The sequence below is a fragment of the Nerophis ophidion genome, linkage group LG15 (genome assembly GCF_033978795.1).
Source record: "Nerophis ophidion isolate RoL-2023_Sa linkage group LG15, RoL_Noph_v1.0, whole genome shotgun sequence".
NCBI lineage: Eukaryota > Metazoa > Chordata > Actinopteri > Syngnathiformes > Syngnathidae > Nerophis > Nerophis ophidion.
Window position 1 is genome coordinate 23,544,981 of NC_084625.1, and position 22,500 is coordinate 23,567,480.

Genomic DNA, 22,500 nt, shown 5'->3' on the forward strand with positions numbered 1-22,500 from the left:
AATCCAGTTAGGGGGGGTTCATTATTCCACTAATAAAGCCCACTGAAAAAACATCCAAAAACCACCAACAATACTCCATTTACACCTTGTGACCATAACATTCACCAAGTATTAGCAATATATTGTTATTATAAGCACCTTTGCAGAACAAACTTATTTTTAGCGGCCCAATGATCACAGAGCCCCAACTAGCTTGTGTTGACATACTGAGCTGATGCTGCCGCGTCGCCTCTGAGCTGGTGAAAGTTAATTCTAGATCATGCCTCTCACTTGGGTAGGAAAAGGTGGTGGCCATAACCACAGAAGTTGGTCAACTTTGACATCCAACTTATTCCCAGAGATGGTGAAAAAAAACACAAGACGATGCTTGTTTGCGGCTCCCCCTTTATTGGGGGTGGGTGGGTGACATAATTAAAAAATATATATTTGTCCTAATTTATAAATCGCAGTGTCCATGTGTTGTTGTTTTTTCCTTATCTCACTTTCAAAGAGTACAGGGGGGTTCACTTGGTGCATCACTCTCATCGCCTGAGCACTATTAAATAGCTTGAAGGGAGTCTTTTTAATGTTATATTGTTTTTATTACGTACTAAGAATATTCAAACGTTCATGACCTTGAAGAGAAATCAAAGTTAATTGTGTTTGAAAGTTATACATATACACTGCCACATTTAGTGCTTATTTTGGTCTCAAAATACACTTTATTGCACTTGTATATTGCACTACAAGAATAGAATAGAATGGAATAGAATAGAAAGTACTTTATTGATCCCTGGGGGAAATTCATGTCTCGAGTTTCTTTACAGTGACAACTACTGGCCTGGAATGCATATTATAGGATTTTTTGCTTTAAGTGTAAACAGTTGAAAAACACAACAAAATTAAAACAAGCATTATACTACAAGCAATCCGACTGATATTATTTACAGTTTCAAGATGATGCTTACTTTTTATTTTACAATGAGGCTGATAAAAGTACATGGTTTGGCCTTTGTAGAGCTAATGTAACAAAATGTTGTTCTTGTTTTTTTTTTCTTTTTTCTGTCCTGTCCAGCTTCTCAGGCAAATCATATAGTTGATGTAGATGCCAAAATGTTGTTTTTATCTGTACTGTGAAGTTCAAATTTGAATGACAATAAAAGGAAGTTTAAGTCTAAGTCTAAAATAATGTTGACAATAGTTGACAATTGACAATTTATGAGACAATATATATCGTCCAGCAAAATGCAGTGTTGGCCCAGACCTAATTGTATTTTTTGCATATAAACATTTGTAAACCCACAATATATGCAAGAAAAAGTGTATTACCAAAAAGACTCAGAGGTGCACATGTCTATTGTTTCTTTACAGTGACAACTACTGGCCTGGCATTCACACTATAGGAGTTCTAGCTTGAAGTGTAAACAGTTGAAAAACACAACTAAATTAAAACAAGTATTTTACTATGGGCAATCCGACTGATGTTACTTACAGTTTCAAGATGTTTCAAGATGATGTTTACTTTTTATGTGACAATGAGGCTGATAAAAGTACATGGCTTGGCTTTTGTTGTGCTAGTCCAAAGGGAAAAACACTGGCAGCACATGGAAGAGAACAAGGGTCAGATGATTACAATATCAGTCAGGTGACGCAACAAAGCCTTGTATCACAGGGTAAAAGGCCAGCGACGAAAGCACACACAATTTGGTCTCCAATAATGCTGGCAACCAAGCTCACCAAAACAGTAGCTCCAATGAACTTTGGAAGTGAAGTGAATTATGTTTATATAGCACTTTTCTCTAGTGACTCAAAGCGCTTTACATAGTGAAACCCAATATCTAAGTTACATTTGAACCAGTGTGGGTGGCACTTTGAGCAGGTGGGTAAAGTGTCTTGCCCAAGGCCACAACGGCAGTGACCGGGATGGCGGAAGCTATTCCGCCTGTGCCGTGGAAGGATTTAGTCATGTGGTGAAAGCAGCCAGTTGTTGAATCCAGCAATGAGTTGGAACCTGCTGTCACACACCAGTTTTTTTAACTGCAACTTAGTGCTTTTAGGCCACGCCCACCCCTCAACATTGCCAGCTCAGAAAACAATCCACATACTTGCATACATGCTCGCAGGGAATTCCTCAACCGTTATAACTACATGGTTAAATCAAATGTGCCGGCGCACCTGTCGAAAGGTAGCTTTGCCAGTAAAGTTGCAAAAGGTTAAAAAGAAAGTGCTACTGCGCTAATGAGCAGTGTGCATATGATAGGCAGTGCTTTTCAAATGTGAAAAGCCATGTTTCACATTTCACAATATCAAAACAAGGCCGCTTGGCGTGAGGAACGCTGCTGGGGGACACGCCCCCTTTGCCTTTCAAGGACAATGTGGGAAACAATCAGAAGATGAGTTATGTGGTAAATCAAAAAGTCAATAACTTTATGCACTGGGCCTTACTAGCAAAAATAAATGCTGCGTCGAGCTGTTTTTCCTATTTGTAATATCTAATAATGAATCTTATTAATAATAAATTACTTACAGAGAGACTAAACGATGTGTGAACCAAAAATGACCCGAGCGTCACACTTAAGACATCCCTGATCTAACTTGTCAAACAAATATAAAAAAGACATTGGAAAAAACAAAATGCCTAAAACACTACCTTTGATTACATGGATGATGCATTTAGCAGCTAATTTTAGTAGTTCACCCAATTGGACTTTGGTATCTATCTTCAAGTGTTAAGTGTATTGTCACACAAGTAAATAATAGAAACTAAAAACGGTATACTGCAACAAATACCAATCTAAATAAACACCCTAGAAGTGACTAAACATTAGCAATCAACAAAACTGCCTGGATTTGTATTATTAAGTTTTCTCCTCTCTGAGCTGCAACCTTATCGCGGTAGAGGAGTTTGCGTGTCCCAATGATCCTAGGAGCTATGTTGTCCGGGGGCATAAAGCCCCCTGGTAGGGTCTCCCAAGGCAAACAGGTTCTAGGTGAGGGATCAGACAAAGAGCAGCTCGAAGACCTTTATGAAGATGAAAAACCATGGACCCAGATTTCCCTCGCCCGGACGCGGGTCACCGGGGCCCCCCTCTGGAGCCAGGCCCGGAGGTGGGGCACGATGGCGAGCGCCTGGTGGCCGGGCCTGTTCCCATGGGGCCCGGCCGGGCACAGCCCGAAGAGGCAACGTGGGTCACCCCTCCAATGGGCTCACCACCCATAGAAGGGGCCATAGAGGTTGGGCGACAGCCGAAGGCAGGGCACTTGGCGGTCCGATCCTCGGCTACAGAAGCTAGCTCTTGGGACGTGGAACGTCAAGTCACTGGGGGGGAAAGAGCCTGAGCTAGTGCGCGAAGTCGAGAAATTCCGGCTGGATATAGTCGGACTCACTTCGACGCACAGCAAGGGCTCTGGAACCACTTCTCTCGAGAGGGATTGGACCCTCTTCCACTCTGGCGTTGCCGGCAGTGAGAGGCGACGGGCTGGGGTGGCAATTCTTGTTTCCCCCCGGCTCAAAGCCTGTACGTTGGAGTTCAACCCGGTGGACGAAAGGGTAGCCTCCCTCCGCCTTCGGGTGGGGGGACGGGTCCTGACTGTTGTTTGTGCTTATGCACCAAACAGCAGTTCAGAGTACCCACCCTTTTTGGGAACACTCGAGGGAGTACTGGAAAGTGCTCCCCCGGGTGATTCCCTTGTCCTACTGGGAGACTTCAACGCTCACGTTGGCAACGACAGTGAAACCTGGAGAGGCGTGATTGGGAAGAATGGCCGCCCGGATCTGAACCCGAGTGGTGTTTTGTTATTGGACTTTTGTGCTCGTCACAGTTTGTCGATAACAAACACCATGTTCAAACATAAGGGTGTCCATATGTGCACTTGGCACCAGGACACCCTAGGCCGCAGTTCCATGATCGACTTTGTAGTTGTGTCATCGGATTTGCGGCCTCATGTTTTGGACACTGGGGTGAAGAGAGGGGCGGAGCTTTCTACCGATCACCACCTGGTGGTGAGTTGGCTGCGATGGTGGGGGAGGATGCCGGACAGACCTGGGAGGCCCAAACGCATTGTGAGGGTCTGCTGGGAACGTCTGGCAGAGTCTCCTGTCAGACAAAGTTTCAATTCCCACCTCCGGAAGAACTTTGAACATGTCACGAGGGAGGTGCTGGACATTGAGTCCGAGTGGACCATGTTCCGCACCTCTATTGTCGAGGCGGCAGATCGGAGCTGTGGCCGCAAGGTAGTTGGTGCCTGTCGGGGCGGAAATCCTAAAACCCCTTGGTGGACACCAGCGGTGAGGGATGCCGTCAAGCTGAAGAAGGAGTCCTATCGGGTCCTTTTGGCTCATAGGACTCCGGAGGCAGTGGACAGGTACCGACAGGCCAAGCGGTGTGCATCTTCAGCGGTCGCGGAGGCAAAAACTCGGACATGGGAAGAGTTCGGGGGAGCCATGGAATACGACTTCCGGACGGCTTCGAAGCGATTCTGGACCACCGTCCGCCGCCTCAGGAAGGGGAAGCAGTGCACTATCAACACCGTGTATGGTGCGGATGGTGTTCTGCTGACCTCGACTGCGGATGTTGTGGATAGGTGGAAGGAATACTTCGAAGACCTCCTCAATCCCACCAACACGTCTTCCTATGAGGAAGCAGTGCCTGGGGAATCTGTGGTGGACTCTCCTATTTCTGGGGCTGAGGTTGCTGAGGTAGTTAAAAAGCTCCTCGGTGGCAAGGCCCCAGGGGTGGACGAGATCCGCCCGGAGTTCCTTAAGGCTCTGGATGCTGTGGGGCTGTCTTGGTTGACAAGACTTTGCAGCATCGCGTGGACATCGGGGGCGGTACCTCTGGATTGGCAGACCGGGGTGGTGGTTCCTCTCTTTAAGAAGGGGGACCGGAGGGTGTGTTCCAACTATCGTGGGATCACACTCCTCAGCCTTCCCGGTAAGGTTTATTCAGGTGTACTGGAGAGGAGGCTACGTCGGATAGTCGAACCTCGGATTCAGGAGGAACAGTGTGGTTTTCGTCCTGGTCGTGGAACTGTGGACCAGCTCTATACTCTCGGCAGGGTTCTTGAGGGTGCATGGGAGTTTGCCCAACCAGTCTACATGTGCTTTGTGGACTTGGAGAAGGCATTCGACCGTGTCCCTCGGGAAGTCCTGTGGGGAGTGCTCAGAGAGTATGGGGTATCGGACTGTCTTATTGTGGCGGTCCGTTCCCTGTACGATCAGTGCCAGAGCTTGGTTCGCATTGCCGGCAGTAAGTCGAACACATTTCCAGTGAGGGTTGGACTACGCCAAGGCTGTCCTTTGTCACCGATTCTGTTCATAACTTTTATGGACAGAATTTCTAGGCGCAGTCAAGGCGTTGAGGGGTTCCGGTTTGGTGGCCACGGGATTAGGTCTCTGCTTTTTGCAGATGATGTGGTCCTGATGGCTTCATCTGACCGGGATCTTCAGCTCTCGCTGGATCGGTTCGCAGCCGAGTGTGAAGCGACCGGAATGAGAATCAGCACCTCCAAGTCCGAGTCCATGGTTCTCGCCCGGAAAAGGGTGGAGTGCCATCTCCGGGTTGGGGAGGAGACCCTGCCCCAAGTGGAGGAGTTCAAGTACCTAGGAGTCTTGTTCACGAGTGAGGGAAGAGTGGATCGTGAGATCGACAGGCGGATCGGTGCGGCGTCTTCAGTAATGCGGACGTTGTACCGATCCGTTGTGGTGAAGAAGGAGCTGAGCCGGAAGGCAAAGCTCTCAATTTACCGGTCGATCTACGTTCCCATCCTCACCTATGGTCATGAGCTTTGGGTCATGACCGAAAGGATAAGAACACGGGTACAAGCGGCCGAAATGAGTTTCCTCCGCCGTGTGGCGGGGCTCTCCCTTAGAGATAGGGTGAGAAGCTCTGCCATCCGGGAGGGACTCAAAGTAAAGCCGCTGCTCCTCCACATCGAGAGGAGCCAGATGAGGTGGTTCGGGCATCTGGTCAGGATGCCACCCGAACGCCTCCCTAGGGAGGTGTTTAGGGCACGTCCAACCGGTAGGAGGCCACGGGGAAGACCCAGGACACGTTGGGAAGACTATGTCTCCCGGCTGGCCTGGGAACGCCTCGGGATCCCCCGGGAAGAGCTAGACGAAGTGGCTGGGGAGAGGGAAGTCTGGGTTTCCCTGCTTAGGCTGTTGCCCCCGCGACCCGACCTCGGATAAGCGGAAGATGATGGATGGATTATTAAGTTTTTAAAGTGTACTCTCACATGTGTACAACTAAGTTGACACACGATAGAAATACCCATTAATAACAAGCAATGGCACATTTAGCATCATAACATTGGATGGACTTTTGCAAGTGTTTTGAATGTGTACAGTAACTCAAATTTAAAAAAAATTAAGTGAACCACAATAAAAATGCAGAATCAAAGCAACGAACTTTGATTTGAAATTACCCAACATTAGCGGCAAACACTAACAATGGACAACACTGCCTGCACTTTGTTTAATTAAGTGTTTTGAGCAGTGTCAAAAGTGTATGTTAACCAATGTAAAAGGGCAAAATCATTAAAACATCCTAGTGATTAAGTAGTTCACATAAACAGTCAACAGTAAAACACCCTATCTTCAATTACAAATGACCAAACATTATCAACTAACACCAACAGTTGACAAGACTGCCTGAACTTTGCTTTATGAAGTGTTTTGAACATAATGTCAAATGTGTATCAAGATGTAAACCAATGTAAAAGGGCAAAATTATTAAAGCATCCAATCCAATCCAATCCACTTTATTTATATAGCACATTTAAACAACAATAACGTTTCCAAAGTGCTGCACAGCCATGTTAAAAACAATATTATGCTCCACCATCCTAACGTTTAAGTAGTTCACATTAACAGTCAACATTAAAAGTAGAAATGACCAAACAACAGTGGACAACAGTGCCTGGATTTTGTCTCATCAAATGTTTTAAGGGTATCGTTACAAGTGTATAAAGAAGTTAAACATTGTAAAAGGGCAAAACTGTTAATGCATACTACCTTTCAGAACAACCGATGACTTGTTTAAGTAAAGAACAGTCAACCTTTGACACCCTACCTTTGATGAGAAGTGACAAAAGAAAAATGACCGCGGGCAGCTGTCATTGAGAGCTAACATTAACGGCTAACATTAGCAGTCGGCCCTACTGATGTACTTTGGTCTTTTCAAATGTTTTAAAAGTGTACTGACACATAAATTTAAAAATGGATCAAACAGTAAAATGCTGAATCAAAACGCTACCCTTGACTAGAAATGACCAAACATTAGCAGCTAACATTAGCGGCAAACAGTAATAAACAGACAATACTTGCTTTATTAAGCGTTTTCAGTGTATTGTCACAAGTGTAAAAAGAAGTTAACCAGTTCACATTATCGGATGACTCGAACACCCTATATTTGATTACAATGTGACAAAATAAAAACAACCTAACATTGACAGCTAACATTAACCGTTGCCACTACTGGATGGACTTTTATCTTTTCAAATGTTTTAAACATGTACTGTCACACAAATTCAAAGATAAGTTAACCACAGTGAAACGTAGAATCAAAACACCCTACCTTTTTGGATAAAACTGTTCAACTCTAAAAAATCTACACTAGAAATAACCAAACATTAGTGGCTAACAATAAAGAATGTGAAAGGGCGAAATCGCTGAACATCTTACTGTTTAAGTAGTTCACATTAAAACCCTGAAAAAACCCTAACTTTGATTTGAAGTTACAAAAGAAAAATAATTAAAGCACTTAACATTACGCTCTATAATTAGCAGCTTATGACAGCTACCAACATTAACAGTCAACAACCCTGGCTCAACATTGGTATTTTCTTATTTGTCACAAATTTCTAATAGACCCTACCGTACATAAGTCATCATGCATTTAGCAACGATCATGAGCACGCAGCCTCTGTAATAATGCAAAGTTTCAATTGATGAACAGAAATAACATACCTTTGATGATAAGTGATGACAAATGAAGCAGCTGTGAGTTGCAGTGACTTTCAAGAAGATACATTCCTACTAAACAAGTTGAGGTTTGAAGGTAAGTACTGCCCATGCAACCCTGCCTTCATAGAAAATCTGTGCCTGCGTAAATAAATAACAATTAAAAAGACATTCGCCTTCCAGTTGTCAGACAGAATGCCGTCACCGGAGCTCCTTTCCATCCCTGCAGCTGGACAACAAGTCACATTAGAGCCAGTGCCAGTGATTTGACAGGAGCCCTGCGCACCATCAGGTGGGCACAGAAACAGTTCAACTGGTCCTACAGGATGCATTCCACCTGCATTAGCCAGTGCTGTGTTGACAAGTCATTAGAAACACACACACACACTGGCTGGCTGTGTTGCCAGTGGAGTTTGGAATTAGTCAAGCAGGCAGCACTGATGTACATGCATTGTTTCTACTGTGTCAAAGGCTCAAACTCAAATTCCTTGAACCAGAAATGCCTGCCTCTCAAAAACCAGAATCTTTTTTTTTTTTTTTTTAGAAATGTACTTTTCAAAAGAAAGGATGCATATTATAAATACACACTACTCCGAAAAAAAGACACACAAAAAAGAAAACTGACCAAGACTTGTTGCAGCTCAAGTCAACAACAACTGTACATTATGACACATTGTACAATATTAAGTAACACATAACATCCATTTAGTGTCACCAACAAGTTATTATTTATTTTTGTTTTCCTTACACATAATGAACATGTACATGTTATATTGTTATATCGTGAATACAATATCAGCAAGACCTGGTGAAAGTGTTGAAAATAGGCTTTGCTTCTTTCCACTCTTTTTCATATATGTTGAAACTCTGATTTATTTTAAGGAACCTCATGTGGTTACATGAGGTTCCTTAAAATAAATCATAGTCCCCTTTCATTTCATCAGCAAGGGACCTTTACAAACATCCATCCATTTCTACAGCTTGTCCCATCACTAAAAGTGAAATGTGCTGTATGCTTTCAATAGGAAAGAGGGGTGCCATCTGGTGGACAACCATATATATTTTTTACATGGCAGCTCGTTAGGGCCAAAGACCTCAAAGGAATTTTAGCATAAAAGGATTAAAAACGGTGTCCATTTTTGCTTTGGTCATTTAAAAAAGAACATGGATGACTATTTTAAACCGTTTCAAAGAAAGACTATCCTCTGGCAAATTCAACAGACACACAACGAAACAAAAATGGACAAAGCTTGTTCCAGCTGAAGTTAACAACAACAACACTACAATGACACATTATACAATATTAAGTAACACATAACATCTATTGATTGTCAAAAAACAAGTTATTACTCATTTGTTTTCCCTACACATTAATGAACCTAATTTGAACATGTACATGTTATATCGTGAATAAAATATCAGCCAGACATGGCGAAAGGGTCAATTTGAAAATAGGCTTTGCTTCTTTCCACTCTTTTTCGTATATGTCGATATGTAACCACATGAGGTTCCTTAAAATAAATCATAATCCCCTTTCATTTAGTATTTAGACCTTTAGTAACATCCCTCCGTCCATCCATTTTCAACAGCTTGTCCCTCACTGAAAGTGAAATGTGCTGTATGCTTTCAATAGGAAAGAGGGGTGCCATCTGGTGGACAAATCAGTCAGGGGATTTTAAAATCCCCTGACGAGCAGGACTGTAGTGATTATATAGCCTCTGTGTTTTTTCCTGACCTAACATATATCCATCCATCCGTTAGCTACCGCTTAATCCTTTTGGGGTCGCGGAGGGCGCTGGTGCCAATCTCAGCTACAATCGGGCGGAAGGCGGTGTACACCCTGGACAAGTCGCCACCTCATCGCAGGGCCAACACAGATAGACAGACAACATTCACATTCACACACTAGGGCCAATTTAGTGTTGCCAGTCAACCTATCCCCAGGTGCATGTCTTTGGAGGTGGGAGGAAGCCGGAGTACCCATAGGGAACCCACGCATTCACGGGGAGGACATGCAAACTCCACACAGAAAGATCCCGAGCCCCGGATTGAACCCCAGACTACTCAGGACCTTCGTATTGTGAGGCAGACTTACTAACCCCTCTGCCACTGTGAAGCCCGACCTAACATATATAATATTTTTAAATAGCAGCTTGCTAGGGTCAAAGACCTCATAGAAATTTTAAACATAAAAGGATTCAAAACAGTGTCCCTTTTTGCTTTGGTCATTTAAAAAAGGATCATGGACGACTATCTTAAGCCGTTTCAAAGAAAGACTATCCTCTGTACAGACACACAACAAAAGAAAACTGACCAAAGCTTGTTCCAGCTCAAGACAACAACAACACTACAATATGACATTAGACAATATTAAGTAACACATAACATCTATTGATTGTCAACAACAAGTTACTACTTATTCATGTTTTCCCTACACATTAATGAACCTAATTTGAACATGTACATGTTATATCGTGAATAAAATATCAGTCAGACATGGCGAAAGTGTCAATTTGAAAAAAGGCTTTGATTCCTTCCACTCTTTTTCGTATATGGTAAATGGGTTGTACTATTAAAGCGCTTTTCTACCTTTTTAAGGAACTCAAAGCGCTTGGACACTATTTCCACATTCACCCAATCACACACACATTCACACACTGATGGTGGGAGCTGCCATGCAAGGTGCTAACAAGCAATATGTAACCACATGAGGTTCCTTAAAATAAATCATAGTCTTTCATTTCATCAGTAGGGGACCTCTAAAGGCCTACTGAAATGAGATGTTCTTATTTAAACGGGGATAGCAGGTCCATTCTATGTGTCATACTTGATCATTTTGCGATATTGCCATATTTTTGCTGAAAGGATTTAGTACAGAACATCGACGACTTTTGGTCGTTAATAAAAAAGCCTTGCCCGACGATGTGCGCGTGACGTCACGGGTTGTAGGGCTCCTCACATCCTCACATTGTTTATAATTATAGCCACCAGCAGCAAGAGCAATTTGGACCGAGAAAGCGACGATTTCCCATTAATTTGAGCGAGGATGAAAGATTTGTGGATGAGGAAAGTTAGAGTGAAGGACTAGAAAAAATAAAATAAAATAAAATACATTTTAACAAAAAGGCGACGTCAGTGGGAGCGATTCACATGTTGTTAGACACATTTACTAGGATCATTTTGGAAAATCCTTTATCCGCTTATTGTGTTAATAGTGTTTTAGTGAGATTATAAAGTCATACCTGAAAATCGGAGGGCTGCGGTGACCGCCAGTGTCTCTGAGAGAAACCAATGGAGGAGCCAAATTACAGCTGCCTCTGACAACTGCTGCAGGAGGACACTAACTCCGCACAAGTTTCCGGTAAGAGCAGACTTCATATCACAATTTTCTCATCCAAAAACTTGCTGGTTGACATGTGGTAGAGAAACATGTTCGCTAAAGCTTCACAACAAACAAAGAAACCCCGGCTGTGTTTCGGTTGCTAAAGGCAGCTGTAATCCACCGCTCTCCACCAACAGCATTCTTCTTTATAGTCTCCATTATTAATTAAACAAATTGCAAAAGATTCAGCAACACAGATGTCCAAAATACTGTGTAATTATGCGATGAAAAGAGACGACTTTTAGCCGTAAGTGGTGCGGGACTAAAATGTCCGCTCAACCAATAACGTCACAAACACGCGTCATCATACGCGTCATCATTTCGCGACGTTTTCAACAAGAAACTCTGCGGGAAATTTAAAATTGTAATTTAGTAGACTAAACAGACTGTATTGGCATGTGTTGCAATGTTAATATTTCCTCATTCATATATAAACTATCAGACTGCGTGGTCGGTAGTAGTGGATTTCAGTAGGCCTTTAATAACATGCCTTCGTCCATCCATTTACTACCACTTGTCCCTCAGTAAAAGTGAAATGTGGTGTATGCTTTCAATAGGAAAGAGGGTTGCCATCTGGTGGACAAATAAATATACAATTTTAAACAGCAGCTCACTAGGGCCATAGACCACATAGAAATTTTAACATAAAAGGAATAAAAACGGTGTCAGTTTTTGCTTTTGTCATTTTTTAAAGGCCTACTGAAACCCACTACTACCGACCACGCAGTCTGATAGTTTATATATCAATGATGAAATATTAGCATAGCAACACATGCAAATGATAAATTTCCCGCTAAGTGTCGTGTTGAAAACGTTGCGGTATGATGACTCGTATGATGACGCGTGCGTTTGACGTCTCGGGTTGTAGCGGACATTATTTTCCCGCCCGATCCAAGCTATGAGTAGTCTGCTTTTATCGCATAATTACACAGTATTCTGGACATCTGTGTTGCTGAATCTTTTGCAATTTCTTTAATTAATAATGGAGAAGTCAAAGTAGAAAGATGGAGGTGGGAAGCTTTTAGCCTTTAGCCACACAAACACAGCCAGTGTTTCCTTGTTTAAAATTCCCGGAGGTGAAGCTTTACTGTGGATCAGAGCGGTCAAGCGAACATAGGTCCCGACTACAAGTCAACCAGCAGTTTTTGGTGACAAAATTGTGGAAATAAGTCAGCTCTTACTGGAGATCAGCAGAGCTTCTGTCCTGCTATAGCTTCGTGACTTCCCTCAGAGATTCTGGCGTCACCCCTCCGGCTTTCAGGTACTATTTAACTCACTAAAACACTAGCAACACAATAGACAGATAAGGGATTCCCCTGAATTATCTTAGTAAATGTGTCTAAAACATCTGAATCGCTCCCACTGCAATCGCCTTTTTTTTCTAGTCCTTCATTGTAAATTTTCTCATCCACACATCTTTCATCCTTGCTCAAATTAATGGGGAAATTGTCGCTTTCTCGGTCTGAATCGCTCTAGCTGCTGGTGGCTATGATTATAAACAATGTGAGGATCCCTACAACCGGCGACGTCACGCGCACATTGTCTGCTACTTCCGGTACAGGCAAGGCTTTTTTATTAGCGACCAAAAGTTGCAAACTTTATTGTCGATGTTCTCTACTAAATCCTTTCAGCAAAAATATGGCAATATCGCGAAATGATCAAGTATGACACATAGAATGGACCTGCTACCCCCTTTTAAATAAGAAAATCTCATTTCAGTAGGCCTTTTATAACATGTCTTCGTCCATCCAACTTTTCTACAGCTTGTCCCTCAGTAAAAGTGAAATTTGGTGTATGCTTTCAATAGGAAAAAGGGGTGCCATCTGGTGGACAAATATATATACAATTTTAAAAAGCAGCTCGCTAGGGCCATAGACCAGTGTTTCTCAAATGGGGGTACGCGTACCCCTGGGGGTACTTGAAGGTATGCCAAGGGGTACGTGAGATTTTTTTTTTAATATTCTAAAAATAGCAACAATTCAAAAATCCTTTCCAAATATATTTATTGAATAACAAAATATGAATGTAAGTTCATAAACTGTGAAAAGAAATACAACAATGTAATATTCAGTGTTGACAGCTAGATTTTTTGTGGACATGTTCCATAAATATTGATGTTAAAGATTTCTTTTTTTGTGAAGCAATGTTTAGAATTAAGTTCATGAATCCAGATGGATCTCTATTACAATCCCCAAAGAGGGCACCTTAAGTTGATGGTTACTTCTATGTGTTGAAATCTTTATCATTGAACCACGTTTATTTTTCAATAAGTTTTTAGTTATTTTTATTTATTTTTTTCAAATAGTTCAAGAAAGACCACTACAAATGAGCAATATTTTGCACTGTTATACAATTTAATAAAATTAAATTGTATAACATATAACATATATAACATATAATAAAATTAAATTGTATAACAGGGCAGAATTTAATATGGGCTTCACAGTGGAAGAGGGGTTGGTGCATGTGCCTCACAATACGAAGGTCCTGAGTAGTCTGGGGTTCAACCCCAGGCTCGGGATCTTTCTGTGTGGCGTTTGCATGTTCTCCCCGTGAATGCGTGGGTTCCCTCCGGGTACTCCGGCTTCCTCCCACTTCCAAAGACATGCACCTGGGGATAGGTTGATTGCCAACACTAAATCTCCCGTCCAAAGGCAAAACCCAGTAACTCAATTTTGGTCAAATCTGAGCTGATAATAACTTTGGAGTTACAAGGTGATATGCTTTACATTAGTGTATGCGATAATGTAATTTGTTCCGTAAGTAAGCTGTTACACGCAAGGCAGGACCTAACAACTACCACATAACCGCATAGATACAACAGAAAAACCTAGTATCTCAAGGGTATATCTAGAAGCGAGTTACTAGGTTCTGCTTTTGGACGGGAGAAATTGGCCCTAGTGTGTGAGTGTGAATGTTGTCTGTCTATCTGTGTTGGCCCTGCGATGAGGTGGCGACTTGTCCAGGGTGTACAGCGCCTTCTGCCTGATTGTAGCTGAGATAGGCGCCAACACCCCCCCACGACCCCAAAAGGGAATAAGCGGTAGAAAATGGATGGATGGATACAATTTAAAGGCCCACTGAAACCCACTACTACCCACCACGGATAGTTTATTTATCAATGAGGAAATATTAACATTGCAACACATGCCAATACGGCCTTTTTAGTTTACTAAATTGCAATTTTAAATTTCCAGGGACTTTTTCTGTAAAACGCCGCGTCATGATGACGTGTACGCGTGTCGTCACGGGCTGTTATGAATATGAGCGCTGCACACACACACAGCTAAAAGTCGTCTGCCTTAACAGCATAATTTACACAGTATTTTGGACATCTGTGTTGCTGAATCTATTGCAATTTGTTCAATCAATATTGGAGAAGTCAAAGTAGAAAGACGGAGTTGGGAAGCTTTAGCCTTTAGCCACACAAACACACGGTGATTCCTTGTTTAAAATTCCCGGACATGAAACTTTACAATGGATCACAGCGAACATGGATCCCAACCGAATGTCAACCAGCAGGTTTCGGTGAGAAAATTGTGGTTGAAAAGTTGCCTCTTACCGGATATCAGCAGAGCTTGTGCCTCCCGTAAAGCTGCAGTCGACTTCCCTGAGACACTGCGTGTCAACACCCGGCCGTGGACGTACACTTACGACTATCAGATACTGTTGAACTGAATAAAACACTCGCAACACAATAGAAAGATAAGGGATTTCCCAGAATTATCCTAGTAAATGTCTCTAAAAACATATGAATCCGTCTCAAGGCAACGCGATTGCAATCGCGTATTTTTTTTTTTTCTAGTCCGTCGCTATCAATATCCTCAAACACAAATCTTTCATCCTCGCTCAAATTGATGGGGAAATTGTCGTTTTCTTGGTCTGAATAGCTGTTTTTGTTGGAGGCTCCCATTAAAATCAATGTGAATATGTGAGGAGCCATCAACGGGTGACGTCATCGTCTGCGACTTCCGGTAGAGGCAGGGCTTTTCTCCAGTTCCGAACTTTATCGTGGATGTTCTCTACTAAATCCTTTCAGCAAAAATATGGCAATATCGCAAAATGATCAAGTATGACACATAGAATGGACCTGCTATCCCGTTTAAATAAGAAAATCTCATTTCAGTAGGCCTTTAATAAATCAGAAACTGATTACATAGTGCTGTATTTTACTTATTTATCTCTTTTTTTTTCCAACCAAAAATGCTTTGCTCTGATTAGGGGGTACTTGAATTAAAAAAAATGTTCACAGGGGGTACATCACTGAAAAAAGGTTGAGAACCACTGCCATAGACCTCATAGAAATTTTAACATTAAAGGAAAAAAAACGGTGTCAGTTTGTGCTCTGGTCATTTAAAAAAAAAAAGGAACATTTTAAGCTATTTCAAAGAAAGACTATCCTCTGGCAATTTCTACAGTTTATTTGCTCGACACAGGCAATGATTTAACGATTTCTATGACCCAACGTGTCCTCGATACTTTGAAATTGGTCTCCGCCACGAGAAAAATGGTGTAACTGGTCCTAAAAGTAGAAAGATTACGAAACACAAGGACACTTGAAAGACAGAATAAAGACATGTTTGTATATGTTGTGACATCCAAGACAGCATCCATACATGCTAACTATACCTTTACACAGCCCCAACTTCGTCCGGACGCTCACTGGAGATTCGAAGTACATTACGCACCATTTATTACGAAGTGTAATAAAGAGCACGGCGCTTTAAAAAGGGAGACGGTTGACAAAGATGAGGAGAAGATGCTTGCAAGCTGACTGTCTTGCCCACAAAACACTATTGACAGCAGCCTGGGCGAGAAGCTAACGCTGGCTAACAAGCTAAGCTAATGAGCCAAAGTGCCAGACCAGCGAGATTGACGAAGCTGCCGCGGGACGCCAAACAAAACAACCCCGGCCGGCACGAAGCCTTCCGTCTACTTACGCTTTGAACACTCGACTCCTCGCTGTTAGTTCCCGCGTGTCACGGAGCAGGCTGACCTTCGCGGCAGTGGAACAACATTAATGCTGGCTAACACTGCCGCCGCCATGTTACTCCTTGCTAGTCCGCAAGCCACCGCTGTGAGTGTTGATCTGGCTGCGAGCTGCCTTCCACCCTGCCTCCCCCACACCAAAGCACATCACGGGGCTCTGGCAAGCCAGGGACGACCGCACGGCCCAGCAGCGACCCCCACGTAGCTGTCAGGCCTCCGCGGTATTACTTCTTTATTGGCATTTGGACCTGGATGACAGTCGTGGTGACTTTGCTCGTAGAAAGTGTGTCGAATCTGCGTTTTGGAACCACAACACGGCGACACATTTATGTTATAAAAGTACATTTAAGTCTGGAGAGCAGTGGTTCTCAACCTTTTTTCAGTGATGTGAACATTTTTTTATTTAAGTACCCTCTAATCAGAGCAAAGCATTTTTTGGTTGAAAAAAAAAGATAACGAAGTAAAATACAGCACTATGTCATCAGTTTCTGATTCACTAAATTGTATAACAGTGCAAACTATTGCTCATTTGTAGTGGTCTTTCTTGAACTATTTGGAAAAAAGATATAAAAATAGCTAAAAACTTGTTGAAAAATAAACAAGTGGTTCAATTATAAATAAAGATTTCTACACATAGAAGTAATCATCAACTTAAAGTGCCCTCTTTGGGGATTGTAATAGAGATCCATCTTGATTCAACATCTTCATTGTAAACATCCATCCATCCATCCATCCATTTTCTACCGCGTATTCCCTTTTGGGGTCGCGGGGGGCGCTGGCGCCTATCTAAACATTTCTTCACAAAAAAATAAATCTTTAACACAGTGGTTCTTAACCTTGTTGGATGTACCGAATCACACCAGTTTCATACACTCATTCACCGAACCTTTCTTTTGTGAAAAATTAAAATACATTTTTTAAATTCAATGAATTGATTAACGTGGACCCCGACGTAAAGGCCTACTGAAATGAGATTTTCTTATTCAAACTGGGATAGCAGGTCCAATTTATGTGTCATACTTGATCATTTCGCGATATTGCCATATTTTTGCTGAAAGGATTTAGCAGAGAACATCCACGATAAAGTTCGTAACTTTCGGTGTTAAGAGAAAAGCCCTGCCTCTGCCGGAAGTCGCAGACGATGGCGTCACATGTGTGGGGGCTCCTCATATATTCACATTGTTTTTAATGGGAGCCTCCAACAAAAAGTGCTATTCGGACCGAGAAAACGACAATTTCCCCATTAATTTGAGCAAGGATGAAAGATTCGTGTTTGAGGATATTGATAGCTACGGACTAGGAAAAAGAAAGATTAAAAAAAATAAGTAAAAAAAAAATTGGGACGGATTCCGATGTTTTTAGACACATTTACCAGGATAATTCTGGGAAATCCCTTATCTTTCTATTGTGTTGCTAGTGTTTTAGTGAGTGTTTTAGGGTGTATCCACGGGGGTCTTGACGGGCAGTGTCTCAGGGGAGTTGACGGCAGCTATGGACGGCACAAGCTCAGCTTTTCTCCGGTAAGAACTGACTTTTTAACCACAAATTTCTCACCGAAATCTGCTGGTTGACATTCGGCAGGATCCATGTTGGCTTGACCGCGCTCTGATCCATAGGAAAGTTTCACCTCCAGGAATTTTAAACAAGGAATCACCGTGTGTTTGTGTGGCTAAAGGCTAAAGCTTCCCAACTCGGTCTTTCTACTTTGACTTCTCCAATATTAAATGAACAAATTGAAAAAAGATTCAGGAACACAGATCTCCAAAATACTGTGTAATTATGCCGTTAAAGCAGACGACTTTTAGCTGTGTGTGCGCGCAGCGCTCATACTTCCTAAAAACCCTTGACGTCTTGCGTACACGTCATCATTACACAACGTTTTCAAGATGAAACTCCCGGGAAATTTAAAATTGAAATTTAGTAAACTAAAACGGCCGTATTGGCATGTGTTGCAATGTTAATATTTCATTATTGATATATAAACTATCAGACTGCGTGGTGGGTAGTAGTGGGTTTCAGTAGGCCTTTAAACAAGTTGAAAAACTTATTCGGGTGTTACCATTTAGTGGTCAATTGTACGGAATATGTACTGTACTGTGCAATCTACTAGTAAAAGTTTCAATCAATCAATTAATCAATCAAAGACAAAGCTATATGTTTTTGGTAACACTTTAATATGGGGAACATATTCTAAGTAACAAATCAATCAATCAATCAAAGATTATTTATATAACCCTAAATCACTAGTGTCTCAAAGGGCTGCACAAACCACAATACAAACACTACGACATCTTCGGTAGAGCCCACATAAGGGCAAGGAAAACTCACACCCAGTGGGACGTCAGTGACAATAATGACTATGAGAAACCTTGGAGTGGACCGCATATCTGGGCACCCCCCCCCCCCCCCCCAGGGAACCGAAAGCAATGGATGTCGAGCAGGTCTAACATGATACTGTGAAAGTTCAATCCATAGTGAATCCAACACAGCCACGAGAGTCCAGTCCAAAGCGGAGCCAACAGGAAACCATCCCAAGCGGAGGCGGATCAGCAGCGCAGAGATGTCCCAGCTGATACACAGGCAAGCGGTCCATCCTGGGTCCCGACTCTGTACGAGCGGTCCACCCTGGGTCCCAATTCTGGACAGCCAGTACTTCATCCATTGCCATCGGACCGGACCCCCTCCACAAGGAAGAGTGGGACAGAGGAGAAAAAGAAAATAAGTGGCAGATCAACTGGTCCAAAAAGGGGGTCTATTTAAAGGCTAGAGTATACAAATGAGTTTTAAGGTGTGACTTACATGTTTCAAAACAAAGACTTCATTTAGAGTTATTTTGACACTAAGGGAACATATTCTAAGTAATAAAGACTTAATTTAGAGTTATTTGGTTAGAGTTAGGGTCAGGGTTATAATAAGGCCATACCGAATAAGGCATTAATAAGTACTTAACAATATAGTTAAGAGCCAATATGTTCCTAATTTGCATGCTCATAAGCAACTAATTAATGGTGAATATGTTCCCCACACTAAAGTGTTACCATGTTTTTTTTAACTGGTGCACAAAATGAACCGTGCATGAACATCACCTCGTCAAGCAACAAAACCAACACAGTGCATGAATTCACAACAAATGACACACCTGCAAATCAGTCAGCTGTTGCCATATCCATAATACGCCGAAAGGGAGAAGTTTGGATTTATACGTTGAGTTGGGTGTGTTTTGACCTGTGCCGAACCACCTCACCGAACCCCTAGGGTTCGATCGAACCCAGGTTAAGAACCACTGCTTTAACATCAATATTTATGGAACATGTCCACAAAAAATCTAGCTGTCAACACTGAATATTGCATTGTTGTATTTTTTTTCACAGTTTATGAATTCATATTTTGTTGAAGTATTATTCAATAAATATATTTATAAAGGATTTTTGAATTGTTGCTATTTTTAGAATATTTAAAAAAAATCTCACATACCCCTTGGCATACCTTCAAGTACCCTCAGGGGTACGCGTACCCCATTTGAGAACCACTGCAGTAGAGCATGTTTGAATATGTTACATTTAAATCATAAGTAAAATAAAAAAAAAGTCTGGTCTCAATTTAATTAGTTATATTTGAGTCTTATTGTCTTAATTAAATAACGTCTGCATCCTTGTTGATAATCAACCTATTGTAGAATTACACACATATATATATAAACGTTTAAAAACTGTCTTACTACGGTAATTTATTTTCCCGTCAATCATTCACTAAAAAGTACAACTGCAAACATGTGTATTGAGTAAAATGATGCAACAGCGCCACGATGCGGCCACGTTAGCAACATGTCACTGTGCTTTTTTGAGGAAATAAGAAGTTGGAACAATAATGCAGGCCCTGTGATGAAGAGGCGACTTGTCCAGGGTGTATGACGCCTTCCGCCCGATCATAGCTGAGATAGGCACCAGCCCCCTTCCCGCGACCACAAAAGGGACAAGCGGTAGGGAATGGATGGATGGATGGAACAATAATGCAGTTTAGTTGCTATTCATAGGTCATTATAGTAAATGAGTAGCACAAATATATTTTGTTTTGTAGTAAGTCGTTCCAACATTTGTATTATTTTTAAAATTATTAATAGGTCATATAACATCGATTTATAAAATATATACTTTAAATACTGAAATAGGGACGGCGTGGCGCAGTGGCCGTGCACAACCCGAGGGTCACTGGTTCAAATCCCACCTAGAACCAACCTCGTCACGTCCGTTGTGTCCTGAGCAAGACACTTCACCCTTGCTCCTGATAGGTGCTGGTTGGCGCCTTGCATGGCAGCTCCCTCCATCAGTGTGTGTGAATGGGTAAATGTGGAAGTAGTGTCAAAGCGCTTTGAGTACCTTGAAGGTAGAAAAGCGCTATACAAGTACAACCCATTTATCATTTATTTAAATATCCATCTATCCATTTTCTACCGCTTGTCCCTTCTGGGGTCGCGGGGGGGTTCTGGAGCCTATCTCAGCTGCTTTCGGACGGAAGGCGGGGTACACCCTGGACAAGTCGCCACCTCATCACAGGCCAACACAGATAGACAGACAACACTCACACACTATAAAATAGTATATATTTTAAACACTATATTGCCAAAGGTATTTGGCCACCCATCCAAACGATGACAATCAGGTGTCCTAATCACTTGACCCGGCCATGCAGGTGTACAAAATCAAACACTTAGGCATGGGGACTGTTACTACAAACATTTGTGAAAAGAATGGGCCACTGTCAGGAGCTCGGTGATTTCCAGCGTGGAACTGTCATAGGATGCCACCACCTGTGCAACAAATCCAGTCGAGAAATTTCCTCGCTCCTAATTATTCGGGGTTTGGAGATTGCCAGGAGAAGGGTAAATGTGGAAGTAGTGTCAAAGCGCTTTGAGTACCTTGAAGGTAGAAAAGCGCTATACAAGTACAACCCATTTATCATTTAATATAGTGTATATTGAAATGGAAATTATATTCAATACCATAAAATAGACATTTGCAGTTTAGTTGGCAAATATTAAGTAAAACAAAGGTCAACGTGGACTACAAAAATAATCTACATTGCTGTTGCCAAGACAACCGATCTCACCTTTAACTATCGTGGCACATTTTTATGTCAAGAAAATTGCCAACATCAACAGTCAATCTGATTTATTTGGCACAATCAAAAGGAAATCCATCCATGCTTTTTTTTTTGCAACCAATCTTTCTCTTTGATGCAGTAATAAAAATGCAGCATGTGTTCAGAACATGAACATGTTGCTCCGCGTGGTTGCAGAGCCGTTATGAATTCTTACAGCAGGGAGCCCACTGAACAGCCATTCAATGATGAAGACTTTTGTCTAATGATGATCTATGGTTTCAGTGAAGTGGTCGTTGCTTTGCTACAATGTGGAGCCAAAGCTACAGGTGGTTATATTACACTTGGTTGTTAGTCAACCCAATGGTGCTCTACACTGGCAGTTATAAATACAGAGAAGAGAAAATACAAGATGGAACAGAAAGTAATTGCAGGGGGAAGGTGCGTATATTGAGCAAGCAGGATAATGCATCAAAACACAGTATTCTCAAATTTTAAAATGACACACCCTGTATAAAACCATCTGTAGCAATAGGCACTTCTTAAATAAGGTCTTCTTTTTAATATAGTTTATTCCAGAATTTCCGTTTTCTTTTCAAAATGGCATAGCAGAGCACCAAATTCTTATCCGAAGTGGTGCCGCCACCCTCGCCTTCCTAGTAGCCGGGATGTCCGTTGAGTGGAAGTTGAAAATGCATAAATCGACGGTGGTCTCATCTCATGTCAGATACCGCCGCGAGGCACAGGGCTGTGGGCGACTCTCTTAAGACGATTTCTCCTTTCTTGTTCTTGGCGAATCAGCTGCGTGGGAATTGACGCCGTTCACACCGTTGGCTTAAGACAGATGACAACTTGGTTACATAACTTTCAAGCACCCTCTCACTGATCTATTGACACCGTGTAACCAGCATGAGCATGTGATGACATTAAACCATTGATTAGAAAATAGGATGTGAACGAAGGAACTTTGTGCGGATAAGTCAGACAATGTGCAGCCTTAATACAAGGAAACATTTCCAACGTCTTTGGTTTCACTCATTGTGAACAGTAATCAGTAAATGCCCTTTTAGGCAAGCTTATCTCATTTACC

The 22,500-nt window shown here is 42.2% G+C and overlaps 2 protein-coding genes across 5 annotated transcripts in view; both read right to left on the minus strand.

Moving 5' to 3' along the window:
* Window positions 1–16,600, minus strand: part of ncoa2 (nuclear receptor coactivator 2) — a 137,476-nt gene extending 120,876 nt beyond the window's left edge. Inside the window, exon 1 of one of the 3 annotated variants that reach the window (XM_061921866.1) lies at window positions 16,265–16,600. The gene's annotated coding sequence lies outside the window, so the exon portion shown is untranslated. Of the gene's footprint in view, window positions 1–7,948; window positions 8,261–16,264 lie in introns of those variants that run through there. The other 2 variants (XM_061921869.1, XM_061921867.1) reach the window with 2 other exon arrangements.
* Window positions 16,601–21,466: 4,866 nt separating this feature from the next.
* tram1 (translocation associated membrane protein 1) overlaps window positions 21,467–22,500 on the minus strand; it is a 30,984-nt gene continuing 29,950 nt past the window's right edge. For both annotated transcript variants that reach the window (XM_061921871.1, XM_061921870.1), the window contains exon 11: window positions 21,467–22,244. In XM_061921871.1, the coding sequence (XP_061777855.1) occupies window positions 22,174–22,244 (71 nt within the window). In that variant the 3' untranslated portion in view covers window positions 21,467–22,173. The remainder of the gene's footprint in view (window positions 22,245–22,500) is intronic.